Source organism: Oreochromis aureus, linkage group 11, assembly GCF_013358895.1.
Source record: "Oreochromis aureus strain Israel breed Guangdong linkage group 11, ZZ_aureus, whole genome shotgun sequence".
Lineage (NCBI taxonomy): Eukaryota > Metazoa > Chordata > Actinopteri > Cichliformes > Cichlidae > Oreochromis > Oreochromis aureus.
In genome coordinates this window covers 14,792,015-14,814,785 of record NC_052952.1, presented here as the reverse complement: position 1 = coordinate 14,814,785, position 22,771 = coordinate 14,792,015, and the positions used below count along the sequence as shown (strand labels likewise).

Genomic DNA, 22,771 nt, shown 5'->3' with positions numbered 1-22,771 from the left:
TGAGCCTTAAAGATAAAAATACATTTATAAACAGACACACACACACACACACACACAGAGAGCACATGTACACACTGCAGACTGGGGAATCTGAAAGTTATACAATATATACATCTGCATAATCAACATCACTTGAATGACAGCAACAATGATTGAATTACAGTTCAGTGACTGCTCAATAACAGTAAAGCAGAACGCCTTTAAGACTGCACAATAACAGCACTGATATGTGTGTATTTGTATGCTGTAAAAACCTTTCGATACAGAGACCAAGAAACAGAGAGAGAGCAGACAGAGTGAGGTTTGTGGTGTGCTGGCTCCTACCTTTTTCACTAACTGACTCACTCTCTATCTCCACATCCTCACAGCTGGTGTACTCCGGCGTGGTGGCCAGCTCCTCCTCCGAGCTGCTCAGTGACACCTGCCTCATCTTCCCTCCCTTTTTGGTTTTGTGGGGCTTGGGGGGCGGCGGGCGCACCGACTCCGACTGGTCTGAGCTAAGAGAGTCGTTCCTCAACATGCTCTCCATTTTCTCCCTCTTGGTCTTGCGGACAGCTGAACTGGGGTCCAAGTGGTGCTGCGGCCTCCTCATCATATCCCCACCTACCCCCAGGTCTCCTCTTCGCAGGTCCCCCGACCGGTCACCCAGAACGGGACTACGATGTGGCGTTGGGGGGCTGTGGTTTCCTCTGTGGCCTCCGAGGCCAGGGCCCATTGGCCCCGGGGAGGACCGGTCAACGGAGTAGGAGCGCTGTCCCACCATAGGCGGCCGGCGCTCAGTGAGAAGCTGACGCGACAGCCGGATGGGGCTGGGCTCATCTTGCTCCGTGTAGGCCAGGGAGACGTCGCTGTGGCGACGCTCGTGCCTTAGCCGGCCCACTTCAGCGTGCATCCTCATCTGCTCCTCATAGGGCTGCGGCTTAACAGGGTAGCGTGCCAGGTTGGGATCGCTGCGATAGCGTGCCTGGAACTCTTCCTGGCGCTGCCGCTGGAGGTCATACTCACTGGGCGGTCCATCTAGCTCCTGGTCGAGTGGGTATTCCTGTGAGTGCCAGCGACCGGGACCTCGACGGTCCCGATAGCCCATTCGCGCTGCATCCATGTCTGAGTACATGTGTGGGCCCCGCGGAGCCCGCCGAGGGTCCCCCTCCCCATAGTCAGACGGTGATCTAGGCATGCCGCCGTCCGTCGGGGCATACTGTGAGTGGTCGCCCCCCTCCCTTTGGTCGTATTTTTGGTTTGGATCCCTGGATGCAGACGGGCTTCGTTTCCTGCAGATCAGAAGGAGAGGAACAAAAAAAATTATCAGCCGGTCAACTGTAAACAAGATTTTCTCTCGTTCTAATTATATGATGTCTTTTTGGGCTGAAAGCTGTTTGCATCCTGTAGCTTCACTTTACTTTGGTCTGCACTGCACAGGTCCCAGTCCCTGTGAAAAGCTAATGAAAGCCTGCACTGTTTCTGTCACACCAAAGAGTGAGAAGACTAAACTAAACAGCAGGATGTAGCACCACTTCTTCCTCTCAGTCCAAGAAGCAAGAGGACACAAAATATACAATTCAAGTCATTTTACAATTTGTGTTCTCAACACATATGGTAAACGTGTGCTGAGAGTAGTGCACTGATAAATGATTCAGTGATCCACCGGCTGTGTTTTTGTGCACATTACAGTGCACATGAAGGGGTTGTAGGGAGACAATAAAAATATCTCTATGTTCTGGTATTAATAAAAAAAAAACACAATTAAAAGCTGGAAATGTTGAAATGTTAGAAAGTACGCCCTGATTACGATCAGCAGCTTCATATTTCTAAAAATTAGGCGTCAATCGTTTTATTGTTGTCTGGTTGGAAGGAAACCATCCAGGAAGTGGATGAAAAGGATGGAGGAGGCTAACTGTGCATTAATGCATTTATTCTTTTGTTCAGAATCAATTATTCATAAGCCACTTTTCTCCTACATTTCTCCCACTTTTCCTCCAAAGTAATAATGACATTTTGGTGAGGAAAAAGCTCTGTGAAGCATCCCCTTAATTTTGTACGTGACAACTTTCCATAAATTTCAAAAGGACTCATAAATCACCGCTGCCAGCTTTGCTCACCAGCCAAGGTAAGGACTCCTCACGTGTGATTGGCCGATTCACTGAAGGAAGGCTGGCTCTTCCCTATTGGATCACAGACCGTTCAGGTTAGTCTAAGCTAAAATGGATGTGCAGTACAAAAGATATAAGCATTGCGGTGAGGGACGTGTGGGCAAAGATGCTTTTTGTGGTCCGCGTGTTGAATTTCTATGTTGTACACTGAATAATCTCACGAAAGTCAAGTGCCAGCTCTGGGGAGAGACAGCATGATGAACGAGCGTTGCGTACAGTTCATGAACTGCTGTACAGTTAAAATATGGGCTCTTAGAGAGGGGCAGAAGCTGAGCAATAGTGCAGCACAAAATGTGCTTCCCAGCAACGCTGGCACATAAAAAGCAAATTTTACTTAATTGCAAAAGGGACAAAATAACAAGAACAGGTCAAAAAGAGCATTTTAACATATTTACATGCAGGATACAAACATGACTGCCCAGGAATGCTAATGTTTTGCGATTAATGATGCTTAGGCAACAGTTAGCTGTTCATAATGACATTATAAGGTGAGGATGTCAGTGTTGTTTTTGCAGCAAAAAGAATAAATACTCCATCCATCCACTTCAGGGTCGTGTGTGGGTGAGGGTGTGTGTACGTGGCAAGTTTGCAATCTGCCTGTGATTTTTGGTCTTTACACTAGACTTAAAGGAAGCATTAGAGCTGGTGAAAGCTGCTGAGACTTTGTTTGTTCGCTAATTTTCTCAGTTTCTGAGACACAAAAGATGTTAACACCATCTTTAATCACTGTCTGCATTTTTAAAAAAAATCACAAACACTTAAAAACTTAACAAACACAGACTTTTTTACTCTGAGCTGGTAGGTTGGTAACTTAATACAAAGTTAAAGAAAATGATCTGGAGCCACACTAAAACTTAACTGGTACTTCCTTTGCCCCGCCTCTCCACCGAGAATCTTGAAATAGCAGTGTTTGCATTATCTTGCTGACTAACAGCCAAACAGACAAGCATGTACGGTGGCCCTGAGAGGTCAAACACACTCAACTTGAGAAAAGCCATCAAACACAACAGAAATTAGAAAAAACAAACCTCTAAGGGCCACTGTTGCAAAGCAGGCACTGATCACATACCTTCGCCAAATAAGAACGACCTAGAGGAAGAAAAACTGGCCTCTCGAGTCTCTGTGATGCTGCCAGCTCACAGGAGTGACTTCTTTCTGTTCCACATCAAAACAAATACCTTCTATCACCGCTGTTTGAACGGAATCATGATTCAAAGATGGAGGAAAAACACACGAGGGTTGCTACATTATTCATGAGCTGTTTTCTGGACACTAACCGAGCTGCACTTCATTCACAAATTCAAAGTGAAGCGGCAGCAGAAATTAGGGGGGACAGGCAGCGTGACATGGAGCTGAGGAAGGCGGGGGAGTGTGCGTGTTTGTGAGAAATCTCTCTTTATAGCCACTCTGTAATCACTGAGGTGTGTGTTTGTGACTGCGTGCGTGTTTTTTGAGCCGACTGCTTAAGGAATGCTCTCAGGATGTCTTTGGGGCTTCAGGCCAACGTCCTCTCCGAGACTGTCTTAAAACGCTACACCCAGAAAACACACACACATACTCATATCAGCTGCACACAGTTCGCACAACATACATTAGCAAACAGCTCTTTGACGAGGTCTAACACAACTTGACACAAGCATCACAATCCTCTGCTCCCGTTTAGCCTTGTATGTCCCTCCTGTCCAAACACAGAAATGTCTGTGGCAGCTCGCAAGCAAGCCAGTAAGCCCGTTGCACTCTATCAGCGTCCGCATCATGACTCTGCTGCTGCTGCTGTTTGTGCTGAAGCAACCTTCAATATATACACAACAGAGTGGTGACGCAGGGCTATGTTTTGCACTGTGCAATATTCTCTGCTGCTTCGACAGCCTCTCTCTGCATACACCTGAGTGCTGGCATGACACACTCTGCTGATCTTGGATTTGTATTCCATCCTTAGTGACTCAGACGGAGATGAAGAAAGGAGGGGCGAAATGGGAGCGGAGGTATCGACAAGGAATGTGGAATTAGGTGGAGCAAAAGTACGCAGTCGGACATTGCATCTGGTATCCGCGCCGCATTAAAGCATCATGTTTGTGAGGCTCAAGCATGAAGAGGCAGGATGTGACACCGTGGGATTATGATGCTTGCCAAGTTGCACAGAAGCCTGGCTGCGGCAACGATTGAGTCACACACGGCAACGTAAAGGCCTCCTATCACGTCCCCTTATAGTGCAAGATTCATGCGCGTGTGCGTGATGTCAGAGCAGATTGATGAGCAGTGAATCAACCTAACGGGCCAACAACAGGGAGGCACGTGCACTTTGTGCGTGCTACATTATGGGAATAGAGGCCAGGGCTTCTATACGCTCCTGCTGTGGGAATAACAGCAGCCTTTGTTACTGCTGTTGTCCTATGCTGAGCTAACTATAGAAATCCTCTGCTCTATCATGGAGCTACAGACAAGGACGAAGATGGCAATAAGATTCAGTTCATGCAAGGTGCTGCCGGAGCTTTTCAACTAAAATAGAGAAGGTTTCTGACATCCCTTTGATGTCGCGTTATTACTGCTGCCAGGACAGCCTTGTACGCCTGCAGTGCTCTAGAGGTAATTCCAGTTAATCATCTTTTTCAAGTACACTGTCCTTATCAAAAGCAGCATAATGTATCAAATCCAGGGCTCAAAAAAAAAAAAAAATCCCCCCCCAAAAAATCATGGGATTACACTATGGCACCGAAAGATTAAAAAGTGCGACCCACAAAAAGATTAAAAGTGACCTGACATGCTCGTCATGATAAAAACCTTTATGTGATGTTATTTTCTACAATGCAACACGCAAAAAACAACTGGTGAAATTCCCTGATTCACTGCAGGGCGTAATGAGACGACACTGCCCTATTCTGTCTCTGCAGATCCGGTCAAAAGCATCCACAGACAGAGCCCAGATCCCAGGCTGCAAATGGACTAAATCGTCTAACTGTGTCACTCCCTGAGTGTGTGGGTGTGTGTGCACGTGTGTGTGTGTGTGTGTGTAATTTTCCCTACATCCCTATACTCTGTATGATGAAACCAATGAAACTGAGCAGAAAGCCCTGGGTATAAATCATAAACATTTGATGTGAATTTATGATAAATCTACAACATCATCATCAGATTAAGAGGCTAAGCACACACACACACACACACACACACACACACACACACACACACACACACACACACACACACACACACACACACACACACACACACAGCCAGTATGCTGTCCAAATTATACACTATTGTTGACTTAAATAATAAGAGATCATGTCCTCTCACAGCTACTTTAATAAGTGTTTTTTTTATCAGCAAAGAAAATAGAATTTCTTATTATTGAGTATTTCCACTGAGCAAGGATTTTCTTCCCTGGATATAATTGTGCTGAGAGTTTACTTCCCTTTTAAAACCAAAGAAATGCCACCAGCACGAAAATCAATAACACAGAGTCAATAAAGAAGCTTTCAGTGAGTGATGAACCCTTCACAGATGTCGCAGGATTCAGCTGCATGCGTAGGCACCCAGACACATGTACGCACTGACACACAGGCACTAATGTGCAAAAGAAACCAAAACTGCAATGATGGAGTTGCTGCTATGACAAGCACCCCAAGAAAAAAGTCAGCAAGTGCACTGTTCTACTGTAAAAAAAATAAAAAATAAAAAAGGACTGGATTACATCTGCTGTAATAACACAGTGCAAATTTAAATGTTTATACAGTTCCATGAAAAATGCCTTCACTGCTAAATAACCATTAAAGCTAAACCATTTGAAAAAACAAAAACATTTTCACACATGCTTCATCCAAACTGCTCATAACAGTCTAAATCCAGAGATATAGCCAGCCTTACTGAAAGTCACTGTCGAATCCTGGGATGTAGCTCAGTTCAAATCTCTGCCTGGCAGCTCCACGCAAACACATTCTGCACACAATCCCAGCGCGCACCCAGTCCGATCCACCCTACTACCGGAGCCTTGTTGTTTCCCAGATTCACTCTCCTCTAATACTAAAACTTGTGGTTTTCTATCTAGAGGTCTATGGCGGATCTACCCACAGCAGATGATTCAGTCATGGAGCAGTGCTTTTCGGTGTGACACAGCTTCTGTTTGCTCCTGCTTCTGCTGAAGAAACATGTTAAATAAGAAAGCCAAAAGCAATCAAGGTGAAAATGCAACGCTGCCCCCGCGGGAATGGTGCCACCTCTACTTCACGTATAATGGAGAGCAGTCAAATGAGAACAAATGAGTGGCGCCGTGCTGCAGAAGCCCTCCTCTCTTAGAACAAATCTGGCCCGCTAATGACGGCAAAACAACCTGGAACAGTCTCGACTGAGTAGAAAAAAAAGAGAAAAGAAAAAAGCAGGGGGAAGAACGAAAATAAGCTGAGTGTGCATGTGAGTTTCGAGTGAGAGCAATCAGAGGAGAGGAGGCAAGAAGAGGAAAAACACCTCTAATGATCCATTTAAAGATGCAGCATCACTCTGCCTTCCAGGACTGACTCAGCTGGTAGCCGTGAATATGAGACGCAGCAGCATGTCCGATCCTGTCGTACAATCAAACCAGCTGAAACCCCCGAGGTAAACCGGACAGTTCAGCTGAATTTCCCAATATCCCAAATGAGGGCGTACCAGCCGGATGACCTGCTTTGATTCTTACGGTCTGCTGCATCTAAAGCAACCTGCCACACTGCCGGATGAGCATAGATGACACACGTTTACAGTCCTGCTGCAAAAGCTTCTGGGTGGCTGAAACTGAGCCGACTTTTGGATTTCATGCTGGCATCATGTGATCTCTACAAACAGCCGCAGGTCGAGCAGCGATGCCGTCCAACCCAGCGGCCACTCTGTCCTCTGTCTCGGAAAGGATTTACACTCCTGGGCCCGATTACTAGCTAATGTCTATGACCAAGGACAAGTACATGAGGAGGCCTCACCTTATCTCATTCAGCCTGCAATTATATGACCAAACTGAACAAATGACATGGCTTATGCATATTTCTTTTTCTTTTTTTTTATCCACTGGGCGGATTTTCAGGCATCAAATCAAATCTACACAGAGAGCAAGCGAGAGAGGGGGCAGAGAGGGAGATTTGGACGATAAGTCTACTGTGTGCATGTGTGCGGCCGGGTGTATTAAGACTGACTGTATCTGGGTGTTGCTAAGGTCACTCTTCTGCCATAGTACTTTTTGCATCTGTCGCCATGTTTCTCCATTCAGTTTCCCTCTGTCCTCACCTCCGCCCTCCTGTGCAGTGGGCTCTGAGTTTGGACCAAAGACACGCTACTACGTGGTTTTTGTTATAGCGCTGGTGACAGCTGACTGACGGGAGCAGGGAGTCAGGGAGGGCAGGCGGGAGATGGGTTGCTGACACGGTAAAGGAATAGTGGAAGTGTTTTATAAACCTGCAGTGGTTTTAAATAGAATGTGCTGCAGATCTACTTTCTGCCTCTCTGGGAAGTAAGTAGATGGCCTAAGACCATCTGTGATCACACAGTGAGCTCGAGCAGGACTCTGAATGGACTCGTAAAAACTATACACTGTAAGCATCTTTACATTTCCCTTGCTGAAAATCAGTTTAATTCCACATACTTTAAGAAGATGAAGAAGTCAAAATAGTGCATGTCTGTGTTGGAATAATATCCTCCGTGGTGCTCTTAAGTGGTGCTCCCACTTCAGTCTTCAAGTACACCAAGGAGATTTTGTTCTATATTTTCACTCCAGCTCACCAGCTCTCCTTAACACCTCACGCTTGACGCCACCACTCTTCAGGTACATCTGCTTCTATTGCTTCAAGACGGCCTGTGAGTGATGTAAAATGATGAAAGCTGGACGGGTAACTAGCGGGAGAGAAAGTATTTGAGAACTGGATTATGAGCTGCCATGGAAATAAAGCCTTAGAAACCCCAAAAGCTTTTCCACCAAATCTATTTTCTTGTCATAATATGTAAAAAGCGATGACTCTTATAGATGAGCCAGTTTTGTTTAGGTGTCTGGTCTTCTTGGCTTTCAGTAACAGTAAGTACAATGAGTAAATAGTGAGGAGATTATAGTTAACTGTGCTCCATAAAGTAGCAGTGATTTACTCACCTCTTTTCACTCTCTGTGTGTTTATACACCCCTCTGCATTTAATCATTACTTATTATTAATCTCTGGCTCTCTTCCACAGTGGGCCTCTTGTCCCGTCTTTCTCCCCTTTGCCCCAACTGGTCGCAGCAGATAGCCACCCCTCCCTGACCCTGGTTCTGCTGGAGGTTTCTTCCTGTTTAAAGGGAGTTTTTCCTTCCCACTGTTGCCAAGTGCTTGCTAAAAGGGGTCATCTGACTGCTGAGGTTTTCCCTGTATTGTTGTAGGGCCCTTTTTTGCAATAGAAAGTGGCTTGAGGCAACTGTTGTTGTGACTGAATTTCTTAATATTTACTTCCACAAGTACACCCCTTAAATACTGGGTTTATCAAAAGGAAGCATTCAATTTCAAAAGGCTATGGAGCTTGTGGTGAAATTTATACTACATGGGTAAATATATAAGTTTTACATACAAAACTTACAATGTTCACAGGAGCTCAATGTGTCCTCCTCTGGATGCATGGCTTTTGTCCATATGATAGTCAGGCACGCCCCATACTTTTGCATGTCTGGAGTCACAGCAACCATGTGAAACTCACAAATCCTCTCTTTCTAACAGAACGTGTTTCAAGCTCTTTGATGCACCCTTTACGTCTTGCAGCTAGGATGGGAGGAAGTGTCTTGGAGTTTAAATGTGATTTGACCAAATTTTAAAAAGGTGTAAAATGCATACAGCAGCCATTTCCCGTGTCACATCAGGCAACTGCAGCGATTCCAAGATATTTATCTGATACCTGAGCAGTGGAAATACCTGAGTGATTTGTGTTGGTAACTTGGTAAACTGTTGCCTGAGTGTCTGAGTGTAAAGACTGAATGCAATCCAATTGTAATCTGGCTAACACCCATCCATCCATTGACTTAACTGCTTATCCAGCCAGACTCACAAGCGTGGCTGGAGTCTATCTCATCTGGCATTTGGCGAAAGGCAGGGTACAGTCTGGACATTATGGCAGTCTCTCACTGGGCTAACATGGTAAAACAGGCTCAACTTTTAAATCCACCAAAGTTACCAAACATGCATGTCTTTGAAGGTTACACCAACACCATGTGATTGCAATCTGGCTAACAGAGGAACATACACGAAGAGCATAACACTATTAAATATTAACACTGCAAATGTTATTTTCTAAACCTCTTCGCTGATCAACTTGCTATACACTTCTAATTTATCAGCTTTTCTGTTTTTAATAAAGGTTAGTAAATAATCAGACACATGCACACAGCCTAAAAGCCCAGTTTCATTCACAGAAGCAGACTGCAGCCTCCCCCTCATTTCATCTCCCTGCTCTGTGGAAAGTTTTGTGTGAAGCAGGAAGACAGAGAAGTCGAGCAGCCCCACATCTATCAGCGCAGCTGACAGTGTCTGTACATCGGTGAATGTTTTCACTAATTGGCTCCAACAACACAGACTCCATCCTCCTGTCAGCACGTAGACCAAGCGGTGCCTTGTGTGTTCATGCTATGTTTATACCCAGCATGGCTGATATATCTTCTGCACTGCACAGCCCGTTAGATCTCCTTTTTAAGAAGAGGCACTGCTAGTGCTCTATGTAGGCCAAGCCCCAGCAGAATATGCCATTAAGATTAGCTACAAGTCAGGACTGCTACGCTGCTGCATATTTCTCCTCACCCTATAGAGAGAGGTTAGAGGAGCAGAACGTGTATGTTTTTTTTTCTATACTGCCAAGACTAGCGACTAAAAAAACGTACATCACAGCTGATTTTTTTTTTCTTTTTTAATGACCCATGTGGAGCAGTGAAACAGCCTGACAGTATGTGTGGTCAAACATGGAGCAGTATATGAGCACTGTCTTTAATTATCCTTACTGATTTCAGCTTGACTAAACCAGAGCTGTTTAACACAGAAAACTGTTCACGGCCAAAGTGTGTGTGGGGGGGTCCTCTGGAGAGCCTGGAGGCAATCAACACCCCAACACCAGTGAGTAATTATGCTTTATTTCTGCCAAGTGCTTGAACCTACAAAAAATGCATGTGATTGGTGTTCATCTGTGACCAGGCCATACTGCTACATCACCACATGAAGGACATCATAATCCTATTCACCCCCTCTAAGGGAAACACTTAACAGCGTGTTTGACACCATCTGGGAAATAAAAAGTGGCTTTTTGGTTTGAAGAAAAAAAATGGTAGCTTTACTTCTTTAGTGTTTATGGGCCCATTTAAGCTGGGATCTTCAGAGCTGTCAGTACATTTGAAAACACACAAATAATGTCTGGACTATCATTACTTACTGGGATAGTTGAGAAAAACATACCTATCCATGTTGTTTGTGAGTGTATATGTATATAATAACCACCGAAGTTTGCTTCCCACCGAAAGCTTTTTTCACCCAGATTTAGATAGCACTTTAAAATCATTAGGAGAACTTCATCAGAACTCAAAAGGTGAATTTCTGTTCCTCAATGGCTTTCTTGTTTTTGTGTTTTTCTCACCATATTCTGCACTGTTTAGCATGACACATTGTTTAGCATGACACAGCAAGTCCTTAAAATTCCACATCAAAATCTTCATAGTTAGAAAAAAACTCTTCTTCTTTTAGGACTCAGTAGATCCATGTACCTGAAAAAATAGTATTTCACACTCTGTCTGGTTGAAAGTTTCAAGTCTGTTGCACAACTGACTGTATCCATTACTAATGTCACAGCGTACTGACATAGCCTGTGTATGTTGTTACATCACTGTAGCACATGAACTGTTTGCTGTAACAGACTGTATAAAAATGACGGACATAGCCACACGGCCTGACATCTGAAGCCAACTGCTTTCAACCTGCATTCTTTCTAATGGCCAACAGGGGGCAACTCCTCTGGTAACATGATCCTACTTGTCACTCGAGGTATGACTTGTGTAAACACTGTCCTAACAGGTTTACAGCATCAGTCCTTAGCCTGAAGTCCTACTGAACACAACATCAAGATGGTTTAGTGACCATCATACAAGCCTGCAGTGTCCAAAATCTATTCCTCACATGTTGAAAATGCAAAACTTGATTTATCAAAACAGTTACAGTACCTTACAATGTCTACATCTATCTTTTACATACAATCTATGGCCAGGGCTTCTCAGGCATTTTCACAAAGTGCTCTGTGTAGGGGACGTATCGAGATTTGGCTTTGTATATCATAACCCAGCATTTAATACTGTAACAAGACGCTGGGTTGTATTTCTGCAATGAGAAAAAAAACATCTTAAGAGCCACTTTCTCCCCCATCTCGTTCTCTTTGACACACTTGTAATTGCACACACACACACACACACGCACGCACGCACGCACACATTTCTTCTCAGTTCTGCTAAGTATGCATTTTTCATTCCAGTGAGCGGGCTGCATTCGAAATCAAAGGCAGTGACGCTGCACGGCTGTCTGGCTGCACAGAAAGTGAGGAGGTAATGAAAAAAGCTGAGGGGTGAGTCAGAGGATGCTTTAATAATCCTTGTAGCCCAAAATAACATCTCTGGGGCTGGACGGACCAATGACCCTCTTGGGAAACCGGCAGCAGTCCAGGCTGGTCTGGACTCCTCACGTCTTCCCTTCCATTACCCCCAACCTACACACACACACACATATAGGCCCCCACCCACACTCATCTCTCTTTTTTTTTCTACCAACGCTTCTCAGTCTATTATAGTCACCAGATAAGACTGCAGCAGCACAGCACGACGCGGCAGACAGCCAAACCATCCCTGTAACAAATACAGAGCAAGACTAAGCAGTGTGGAGGGGTGTGTGCACTGGATTTGTACAAAGTGTGGTCAAGTCAGGAAGGAGCATGAACTCTGTTCACAGGTGAGCAGGCATTTCTTTGATTACTGATGATAAACGGTGACGAGTCCAAAGCAAAATAGCTCTTTATGTTAGGTTCAAGGTTGTGTCTCCATTGTTCAACATTACACCCTGCCTCATGTAACAAATGTAGGCAGAAAATGAGTCCATCATCTTGTATTACAGGCACCACTCTGATATTCCAACAGGAAGCTTGTGGAGTCATTTGACATTCTTAAATTCCATCTAATCAGAATCATGCTCACTTATCTTTTTTGACAAGTTACAGCCCTTAAAAATCATAGTGCTGCTAACTATAAAGGCACAAGCTAGCTGCTGAGGTCATCAGAAGGTTGTTTTTTTCTAACCTTAGCTCACGTCTCCCACACAACATAACATTTTGATAATAATTAACACGGTGAGCCCGTCCATTACTCATTCATACACCTCATATTTAACAAACAAGCACACAATGGCAACTGCATCAGCCATGCTGCAGCAACACCAGCATCGCCTCCTAAAGCACCACTGCTTAGCTTCTCTCATTAGTGTGTTAAAAGCATTAGGCTCAATCACTAGTGTGAGTCACTGTATGTGTATGAACAGCAATATTTATTTGGTGCACTTAAAACAAATGTTCTTTCATGGTGATAGTGGCTCCGCTGTGATACTCAGCAGTTCCACTTGAACTGGCCTCTTCTGCTGTGAGAGACAGCATTGCCTATCACACAGAGTATAATTTATTTATTAAATTAATCATTTATTAATGTGTTTGTTTAAATAATAGCAAATAGGTGGGAGGTAGTAAAAGCTTTACTCAGCGGAAAATCTGAAGCAACCAGTCAGAGAGTAGCTTCAGGTCACCTGCTTGCCAAAGACCTCCATACGCATGTTTGGCTGGAGGCCGTTTTATAATACAGGAACTATATTTACAGAGAAATTAACCAAGTAAATATGAATAGTCTTTGTAAGGAATGCACGACTAAACACTTTTTTGGGGTAATCTATACCTATTTCATGTTTAATGGTACTTACTCTAGCAGTTCAGTTCAGCCTTTACGTGCATCCACTATGTAAAACAAGCTGTTTAATCCCTTTCTCCATTCCTTTAAACCAGCTCTAATCTGACTGGCTACCCCCTAGCAAACAAACTATTTGATTGGCTGGTGGGTGGGGACAGAGCTATGAGATGACCACATAAGGGATATCTACTATCACTGATTGCATGCAGGCACCTTATTATTTCAAATACTGGCCATGTTTAATGTGAGCACCCAACAATGTACTATTATATACAGTATATGACAGAATTAAGGATGAGCATTATAGGTCTTCTTTAAGTAGACTTTTTTTCTGGATAACTGAAAGGTGGGGGTTTCCAACGCCCCTAATATTACCCAGCCATTGCTGACCCTAACACTGAAAATGCAGGTGACCCTACATAACTGGTTTTGCTGAGACAAAAAAAGTTGATTTTAGAGCGCTGTGCAAACGTCCTACACACCACTGAAGCTAAACCCCCACACTGCCTGACCTTAGCCGGAGTTACAAGTTTTTCAAATAGCAACAACAAAAGATGCCTGCACACTGTAATGTTTAGACTATTACTAGAAAAATTGTGTGTGTGTCTGTGTATGTTTGAGTAACAGAAAGACAACTTTTTTCTAATAAGAAATGAGGATATGTTGAAGTTTAAATCTTATAATATATGAGATCGCTCACTGTATTTCTTTCTTAATTCTCTTTTACCTCCTACACACTCGGAGCTTGGAGGTGGTTTATCACAAACTGAGGCCTGAATGGGAACAGACTGCCATGGAAAGGCGGCATAAGTGCTCTCCAATTACATCCACAGGGAAGGGAAGCCACTGCAACTGAGTTACCCCAATGCATCTCTGTGGCAGGGCCTCGGGCATAATCAAATCAACCTGTGTGCTGCTGGCAGTGTTGTTCACTGGTTGTCCAGCTTAGAAAACGAAACTGACTGCAAGCTGACTGAGATCGACATCCAAGATCCAATCTAGAGTGAGACCCAGCATACGCAAAGTGAATACGTTTTAAACGGTCCATCTGCAATTGGTTTCATTTCGAAAGAAGGATTTTTTTGTAATATATACAAAGCTTAGACAAGCTGCACCTCAGGGTTTGGCCTACAATGTGCCAAGGGTGAGGCATACAGAGCTACAGGAGGGCAGACGGGAAAAATAATGGGAGACGTGTACCAAAGTTTTTACTTGAGCTACCACATTACACAACCTTATTCTCAATGCTGATCGTGGATCAGTTTGCAAAGCATTTTGAAACACTTCTCCTCAGTGAAAACACTCCATTTCAACATAGTTTAAAATGGAAAAAAAATTGCTGTTCCCACCCATCTCTGCCCTTTCCAGGCTCAAACACGCCGGCTGCTGGAAGGCTTGCCTGGAGGCTGTCTGTAAGTTGTGCATAATGTGGTGAAGTTGCCTCCCGACCTCCTCCCTAAAATGTTTTTTTTTCTAGTCTGACAGCTGTCACACACACACGCACACACACACACACGCACACACACGATCACAAAAACCCATTCAAAGGTGGAAATGCTGTGAAAGCAAACAAGGAAAACAGACGAGGAAGATATTTTTCTAAAAAAAAAGAAAGATTTTAATTAGTTTTAATACATTACGGAATGTCAGATAGGAAAATTTTTCACTATTTAATTAAACTTTCACATGCTTTCATTAGTGGTACACTGCTGCTTCATTTCCCGGAATGAATGTAATTGTTCTCACAACACGAGACGCATGCAGATAGCAGGAGATTAGTGACAGCCAGGTAAGCTAAGTAACAACTCTTTTAACAACCATTGCCACAGGAGACGGAATTGAAAACCGACTAAATGCCCACTCGGATACAAAAATAAAGCTGACTTTTTCCAACACAGCTGGAGTTCCGGAGTTTTCACCATTAAAAAACAAAAAGGGAAAAAAAGCTTTGTGAAGAAGTTCTGCTTCTCCCATTGGTCTGATCAAAAAGCTCGCTGTGAGCTCAGCAGAAAGACCTTTTCGCCTGCACTCGATGGCATTGACAAGCCGTCTCAATCGATGAACCCACAGCCAGACCTTTGCAGAGCGAGCACCCGGGCAAAGAGCTGCGTGGGTTAATTGTAATTGCACGGGACAGCGTTTGTAACACACGCCGTTAGCCGGAGAGCTAAACTGGCCAGAGGGTATCCGTTCTGAGAAAACGTCTAATCTGTGACGAGATCCTCAACTTTAACTTATTTTCTAAATGTCTTTAATGAGCCAAATCACATTTAGCCACCGTTTTATCCATTAGGTTTCTAGATTTACTGGCATTCAAAGGAGCAGATCTGTGTTCATCTATTGACACAAAAATCCAGCCTTTAAGTCTCACCTTTACTTCTAAAAAAACATAAGAGCATAAGTGTGGTGAAGAGAAATGCTATACAATTTGGTAAAGCAAGGGGAGGACTGTGAATGGCTCCTTGAATAAATGTAAGGAAGCCCGGCTGGTGCAAAGAAAAATCTTCAAAGTCAGCTTCTTTCCTCATCCCAGCCACCCCTGGAGATCAGATCAACTACTATCCTAAACCTAATGAACTAGTAAACATTGGGAATTAAATGAATATTACATGGGGTTTCATTAATGCCAGCCAGCAGACTCCAAAAATAATGAAGGCGAGAAGTGCAAGCGGGAAGAGACGGTTATCAGAGCTCCTTCTTCTCTCTGTGTTTACTCAGCATCTGCCTGCCAGAGAAGGAGGCTTTTGATCACTCCTCGGCTGGGTTCTCCTCTGTGCCGCGTGGCAGGAGAAACCCGGGGAGGCCACTGAGCACCGTCAGGGCCGGCTCATTTGCAACACAAATGAACTGAGCTAATTGTACACGTGCAGGGAGACGTGGGAAGCGGCGCACACGGTGCAGTGTTTGCAAAATATGGAAATAATTAATCTCTTTGAGCTTGTGAAATACCATCAGTGTTGCAAAAGAGGATTTGAGTATGGGCCGGGGATGAGACGGATGATGATAGCAATGGACTGGAGAGACGCAGATGTTTAGATTAAGCCGTTTCATTATTGCTTTATCACACGGTTTCTTCAAGTGTGTGTGTTTTTTTGAGGGGGGGGCGGGGATTTTGGGGGGGTAATTGAATAAATGGGAGCATGGAAAAAGAATTGGAATTGGAGCACGGTAACAGGATTACATGTAAAGCAGTCAGTTTCCTATTCATGAAACGAAGCATGTGGCTATGCTAACTGGTCAATCATGCACCTAAGCTTTTTAGCTTCTCAGTAACAGTAGAGTTTGAAATGTTTTTGATTGACTCCCCTTCACTAAATAACAGGGATTTAGCTAAGAAAGCCTACTTCCCGACCTTCCAGAGGTCTGACCTTATAAGCCTCTTTAATCAATAAATCAAAATGTACAACAAGAATGATAATGCCCTGCAGGAGCAGACAGCTTTCACTTAATGACTCTACTGACTACCGAGGCCAGGGGGAGGATTTGCAGAGTAACACACCTATGCGCACGCCCACTGATGTCGCACAATAACAATCAACTGTGACAGCAAAGGTGGTCGGATTTAACCCTTTTATTAGATTCTCAAACGGTCACCGATGCTGACGAACGGTATCACATGTCAAGGCGTATGGTTGAAAACAAAGCACCATGCATGTGTCATATGCGGTTTCTCTTCTCTCCCTTGGCTATTTAAAAAACGAGATGACATCAGGCATCTGTTTGAGAGTACAGAAAAAAGCTTTATAAGAGAGAGAGAGAGAAAAAAAGACCTTCTAGGGACTGGGCTTCAAACATATGAGCATACAAGTGCAGCCATACAGACTCTCACAAAGACGCATAAGGACACACACACACAGAGATACACAGAGAAGAGCTGAATCTCCCATGTGCGCCACTCAGCAGCCTTCTCTTTGGTCCGTCGGTTGGCAGAAAGAGAGGAAGTTAAGGACCTAGAGCGGCACTGGAAGTGGCTTATAATGAGCCAAGTGAAGAGAGAGGACACTGTGCTTACTGTATCCCAGCCATTTATGACAGGTTAAGGTTGAGGGTCAAACACACACACATACACACATAAAATGCATGCGCACGCGCAGCCATTCAGCCTTTCAGGGAATCAGTCTCGCTCTGTGAGCATGAAAAGAGCCCAGATGTCAGCGCTCTGCACAGGCTGGCGTTTCTGTTGAAAAGTACTCTGTCTTTCCTTTCTTGCTCTGTGGCACTTTCCTTCCTCATCCTGTTTCACTGCTGAGAATGACCTGGCCAGGCAAACCTATACCTAATGTGCATCCCTGTGGATGGGATCACATGTACCCCTGCCTGCGGGACCGTGCTGTGGCAAACTGTAACCAAACATCAGCAAAAGCAATTTCACCTCCCTCTCTGGGCAGCGGCAATAGCAGCAGAGGCAGCAGGCCCGGGGGCTGGGGACATTAGCCTGATGTTTATCTGGCCACACAGCCCACCGCTAGCCACCAGGCCCCTCTCTCCCTCCCTCCCTCCCTCCCTCTCTCTCTATCTCTCTCTCTCTGTCTTTCTTCCTCTCTCACTCGCAGTTTGATGCTGAGATATGATTTGGTGAGAGGAGAGGAGTCGAGCATATCGATTCAGCCTCTGCCGCTGTCTCTCTCGATCACTCCAACTCTCTCCACTTTCTCTCCCCTCTATCTGCTCCTTCTCTCTCTCTCTCTTTCTCTCTAGCATGCAATCATAATAACCCCTCTCTTGGACGCCCAGGCAATAAACCAGGGCCTCCCTTCTTCCTCCGCACATCTCCCACGGCGAGGACAAAACCAATAAAGGGCCGGCTTAATTACAGCTGCTGAGTGCCGCCGACACCCGGGTACGACACCACGGGGCTGCGGGTGGGCTGAACCGTGGGCGAGCTGTGACGGGATATTAGGGAGCAGGAGGAGGGTGCATAAGAAGTATTGAACATGTAGCCAAGTCTGCCTCACATCAAGAGAACACTCTTTAGTGCTCACAAAGATGACAAAGAAAGAGCTGACCATTGACTTGAGGCCAGATGAGAAAAATAACAAAGAAAAAGAAAGCGTGATGTTCTCTCCTGCCCAAACAGCCACTGCTGAGGCGCTCCTTCAGCCGCCAGTCATCTAACTCCCAGCAGCTACAGAGAAGCACCTCAGTCAGCCTGATTTTGCATCCACGAGGCTTTAATGTTAAAAGTGTGGGAATAAAAGGCAGGGTATGGCTAGAAGATAAAACACATACTCAGCTGACTCGCTCTGAATGAAGAAGGGTAAGAAGAGATGGTAAATGTGTACACAGGCATCCAGAACAGAGAAGAGTTAATGCAAGGAATGCTGTGGCTCTATTGGGGAAGCATTAAAAAACCATGGTCCATTTTTGGGGTGTGGTTTTGGTTGAAGATCTCCATCATTCAGATGTACTTTCAGTTCACTTAATACCCAAATGACCTTTAAATTTTAGCTTTAACCAGACTAGCATGCTTTAATAACAATACCGGAAGACAGAACTGCAGTTCAATATTGCAGGTGTCTTGCTTTCAAGACCGCCCCTCCCCTAGAATCCAACGCCTTGTTTCTTGTTGTTTCTGGGTCTGCGATCTTTCCCTCTCCTTCTTTTCTCTAGTTCTGTCACATCAACATGAATCTGGGGCTCCAGAGCTTCAGAGTCCCACAAGCTGCAGTCTGCTACGTCTTGCCTTGTCTACAGCTCTGTCACCATGGTGACTGATGCCTGGGTGTTTCTGCCTCCTCTGGTACGTTCTGTCTGCTCCTTGCCATTTTTTTCACTCCCTGCTTTGCTTCTCCACTGAACCCCACACAACACAGTGCTTATTATCAACATGGGCTGACAAAATGCGAGGGCAACAATAAGTGTAAATTGTGTGTCATTACTTAATCATGTTAGAGATGACTGTCCAAGTTTATTTTATGTATTTTATGTTCTTAGTAGGTTTATTTTTCCAAAATAAAACATCCAGCTAGTTTGATCATCCTGACACAATAAGCTGCGCACCTGTTATGTAACGCTGCTTTGCAATCAAATAACAAAGTAAGACTGCACGTGCAGTACTTATTGACACGCCTGCTCAGTCAAGGACTGCTACAGGAAATTTAGCTGCTGCAGACGCACCGCTGAAAAGCAAATGAAATTTGGCTCTTAACTGAGCGGGCTCACACCTTCTCAGTGAAATATTTCAGGATGAAACGTAAGTTAAATGTAAAGATTCTCATAATGTTTTTTGTTCCAAAGTCTCTCTCTGCAGTTGGGAAAGTTGTGCAAAAGTATTTCAATGGGAAACTACCATGACTTTCATTTTATCAGAATCAGAATACTTTATTAATCCCTAAGGAAATTATATAGGTTAAGTCACCATCTATTGCCAAATGACATGACAAAATGGTAAATGAGTTGCCCACTAATACAAGTATGGAACATTTACATGTTAGAAATATTGCCGACCGGGTGTCAATGGCAGCGAACCACACAATTCCCACAGCTGCAACTGGACATTTAAAGCATTTATCTGGTGAAACAACAGGTACTTGTATGAAGCGTTATAGGAAATGCATTGTTTGCTTGTGGGCTTAACTCTACTGCTATTATTCATCAAAAAATGCATTTGTTAAAAGTGGGCAGCGGTTATTTTCAGCATTTTTTTGACAGCAGATTAGTTCAAATATTGCAAGTAGAGCCACAAAAGGAGCAGCAACAGTGAGCTGTCAGATGAGTCTCCTCACTGAGATAACTGACTACTTTCACCATGCCCTACAGACTCGTGCCATCTGCAGTGACAGACAAGAAAGTCTAAATATTACCTGACTTCAGTTTGTTTTGCTGCTGCCAGAATTCAGTGCTCTGTTACCACTACTGGCGTCACCAAATCAGCAGGACCGAAATCGCTGAGACTGCTGCTCTTGGTTTCAAATTCACTAATCCCTTTTCCACGAGGCTTTTGACAATAAAGATACAAATTGTGGACATCCTTTAGCCAATGTAGAAATCATGTATAATATGTCGATACAGGGAAATCAAATATTGATATTTTATTAAATAAATGAAAATAAATAAATAATAAATACATGGAAATACTCTATCAACAAGAGGGCTCATCTCCTGCACAAAACAACCTGAGATAACGTTAGCTGAGCAAGCATCCAATAAATCATCCCAACTGAAAAACCATGCGACATATAATAATAAGGTCAAGTTGGTACTAGTAATTCCCAACTTGACCTCATTCAATCTTCATGGCAACATTTATGGCAGGTTTTAGTGACAGTGTTTGTATGCTTGACAATCTCATTTTACATCAATAAGAAATAACTGAAGAGAGATAACTTTGTCTTATTGGGTGAAACATATTGACAAAGTTTAACTTTAAGGACATAATTTGTGTTTGAAAGGTGATAACTTGTGCTATATGTTATTGCAATTCTAATTTTATTGCAAAATGTAAAAATATGTGTTAAAAAATGTCAAAACATCGTATCAAGGGGGGTCTAGTCCCACCTCTAGAAACACATCGTCATTCTCATCCCGATAACTTTGATATTGATCGACAGAGACAAAACAGCATCATTTCTAATGATGAAACATTACACCTTATCGTTATGGCAACCCAACTGTTGGAGGGGACGAGAGCAGAGACCGTGATGGGCGTGGGAGAAATCCAGAGTTTCCACATCAGAGGGACCTTTAGTGTGATGCTGACGGTGCTGGTAATAAGCTGGTTTGCAACGTGCCGCACGTATAGGCTAGAAAATCCACAGCTGCAAATACACTGTCACTGCAGGAGGACAATATATGTGAATGTGGCATGATGTAAACAGCTGTGAGTAAGAGGATGACTCACTGAACTCACACCCCAGATTGTGCGGCACATTCGGAATCATCGAGCTGCAGCCACGTCGATTTCATTTAACATGCTGGATTTGATGCATGGAGATGATTTCATTACATTGCATCTGTGCCGAAAATCAAATGCTCCTGTATACATATCCCACTTATCCCGCATCACACACTTCACAACAGGGAAAAGACTACAAAAACTGTACTGTGAAAAAAAAGAAAAAAAGAACTCAGTAACATGCCTTCTAATGCTACAAACAAAAGTCCAGCAGACACAGTCTGGTCTGAGGTATTCTGGAGAAGAGAAGCACAAAGAGATGCAACACTGGATGGGTTATAAGCGGAAAGCGTGTGTATTAGAGGCGGCTGCGGGGAGGGAGTATGGTTGCAGTTTAAATGTAGTGACCACTCAATTCCAAACCATTCAAGCCTTCTAAGAACAGATCTCACACACCCCATTAGAACCTCTGCTGACGCACACATGCATAATACATGGAAGCTGGGTCTAAAAGCATACAGCCCATTAGGAGGCCGAGCCTGTGAAAAGAGTAACAAATAGAGAGGGAGAGAGACTCAAACGGCTCCAATCGAACGGATTGCTAAGTTGGATATCCGCTGATAACAGCACACACTGCTGGTTTAAGGAGTTGTGTTGTTATTGTGAGCTTGACCACACTGTGTACAGACAAATTAGCGAACAAAGAGGATGACACCGCCTGTGCTGTCCTGAAAAAGTAACTACGATTAAGAGTCTGTCATGACAGCTTCTTGCCATTGAGAAATACCAGCTGCAAATGTGATCGTTTATCATAAAAAACAGCCTGTTTTGGACTGCTTTCCACCGCCACCATCCTCAAACTGAAAGGTTTTGCTGAGAAGAAAACAACAACAACAAAAAGGTTGCAATGGAAAGTAAGTTCAATTTAATCAGTAAGATGTAATGCTTGCTGGATCACAGTTTCCAGGCACAGATACCCCCCCACCCCCTGTTCCGCCCTTCCAGTGGCTGAGTGTTCTGGCCATGTAATGTGAGGTGGCAGAGAGCCCGGCAATGCTGTAAATTATTTCTGACGGTGCGGGTGGGGGGACAACAGGGGGAAAGACTCGCAAGTCCCAAGAGACAGACTGTGGATGGTGTGGCGATACGGGGGCCTGTGTCTATAGCGAGAAAGAAAAGTAGCCTGTCGGTCTCCCAAACCTCGACCCTAAAGCTGGAAGTTTACGGCCCTTCTGCAGTCTGCATAATGTGTCCAACAGCCATGCCTGGCCAGATGACCAGAGGCCTGTCCGTAGGGTACAGGGCATTTAGCAGACTAATCGTAATATGGTTCGGTGCATCTCTCTCTCTCTTTCTCGTTCTCTTTACACACACACTACGCTCCTTTCTATTACATTGTTTTAGCAGCAAATGTAAAATTACAGCAATGCCTGTATGTTGCAGTGACACTGTAGTGAAAAGGTTTTTAAAGCGCAGCAAATCTAAGTAATTATTGCTCTGTTAGTCTAAGCATAGATTATTAATTCATCTGCAAAATGCACATGATGTGCATTCTTGCTGCCATTTTGCTGTCAAGTAACTGACACCTTTAAAAAAAACTTGCCTCCCACTATACACCTTCAAAATAACATATAGTGGGCGTGTAGGGGAATTGAGTAGGGGATGGGGGGGAGTCCCCACTCATCCCCAGCACTGGACTCCTAAGATGTACATTAACCCCTCATGATCGTCGCCTCCCTCATGTTCTCCTCTCAGGCAGCAGCAGCAGCAGCAGGGCACAGACATGCTGCAGCAGCCGTGCGCTGGGGCATAAAGGCGCACGCGCGTATATACATTTACGGC

General features: G+C 44.2%; 1 protein-coding gene across 1 annotated transcript in view; it reads right to left on the bottom strand.

Annotated features, from left to right (window-relative positions):
* The window catches only part of rims2a (regulating synaptic membrane exocytosis 2a), a 139,122-nt gene that overhangs the window by 70,053 nt on the left and 46,298 nt on the right, over positions 1-22,771 (bottom strand). Inside the window, exon 8 of the mRNA XM_039619950.1 lies at positions 325-1,271. Within this exon, the coding sequence (XP_039475884.1) occupies positions 325-1,271 (947 nt within the window). The remainder of the gene's footprint in view (positions 1-324; positions 1,272-22,771) is intronic.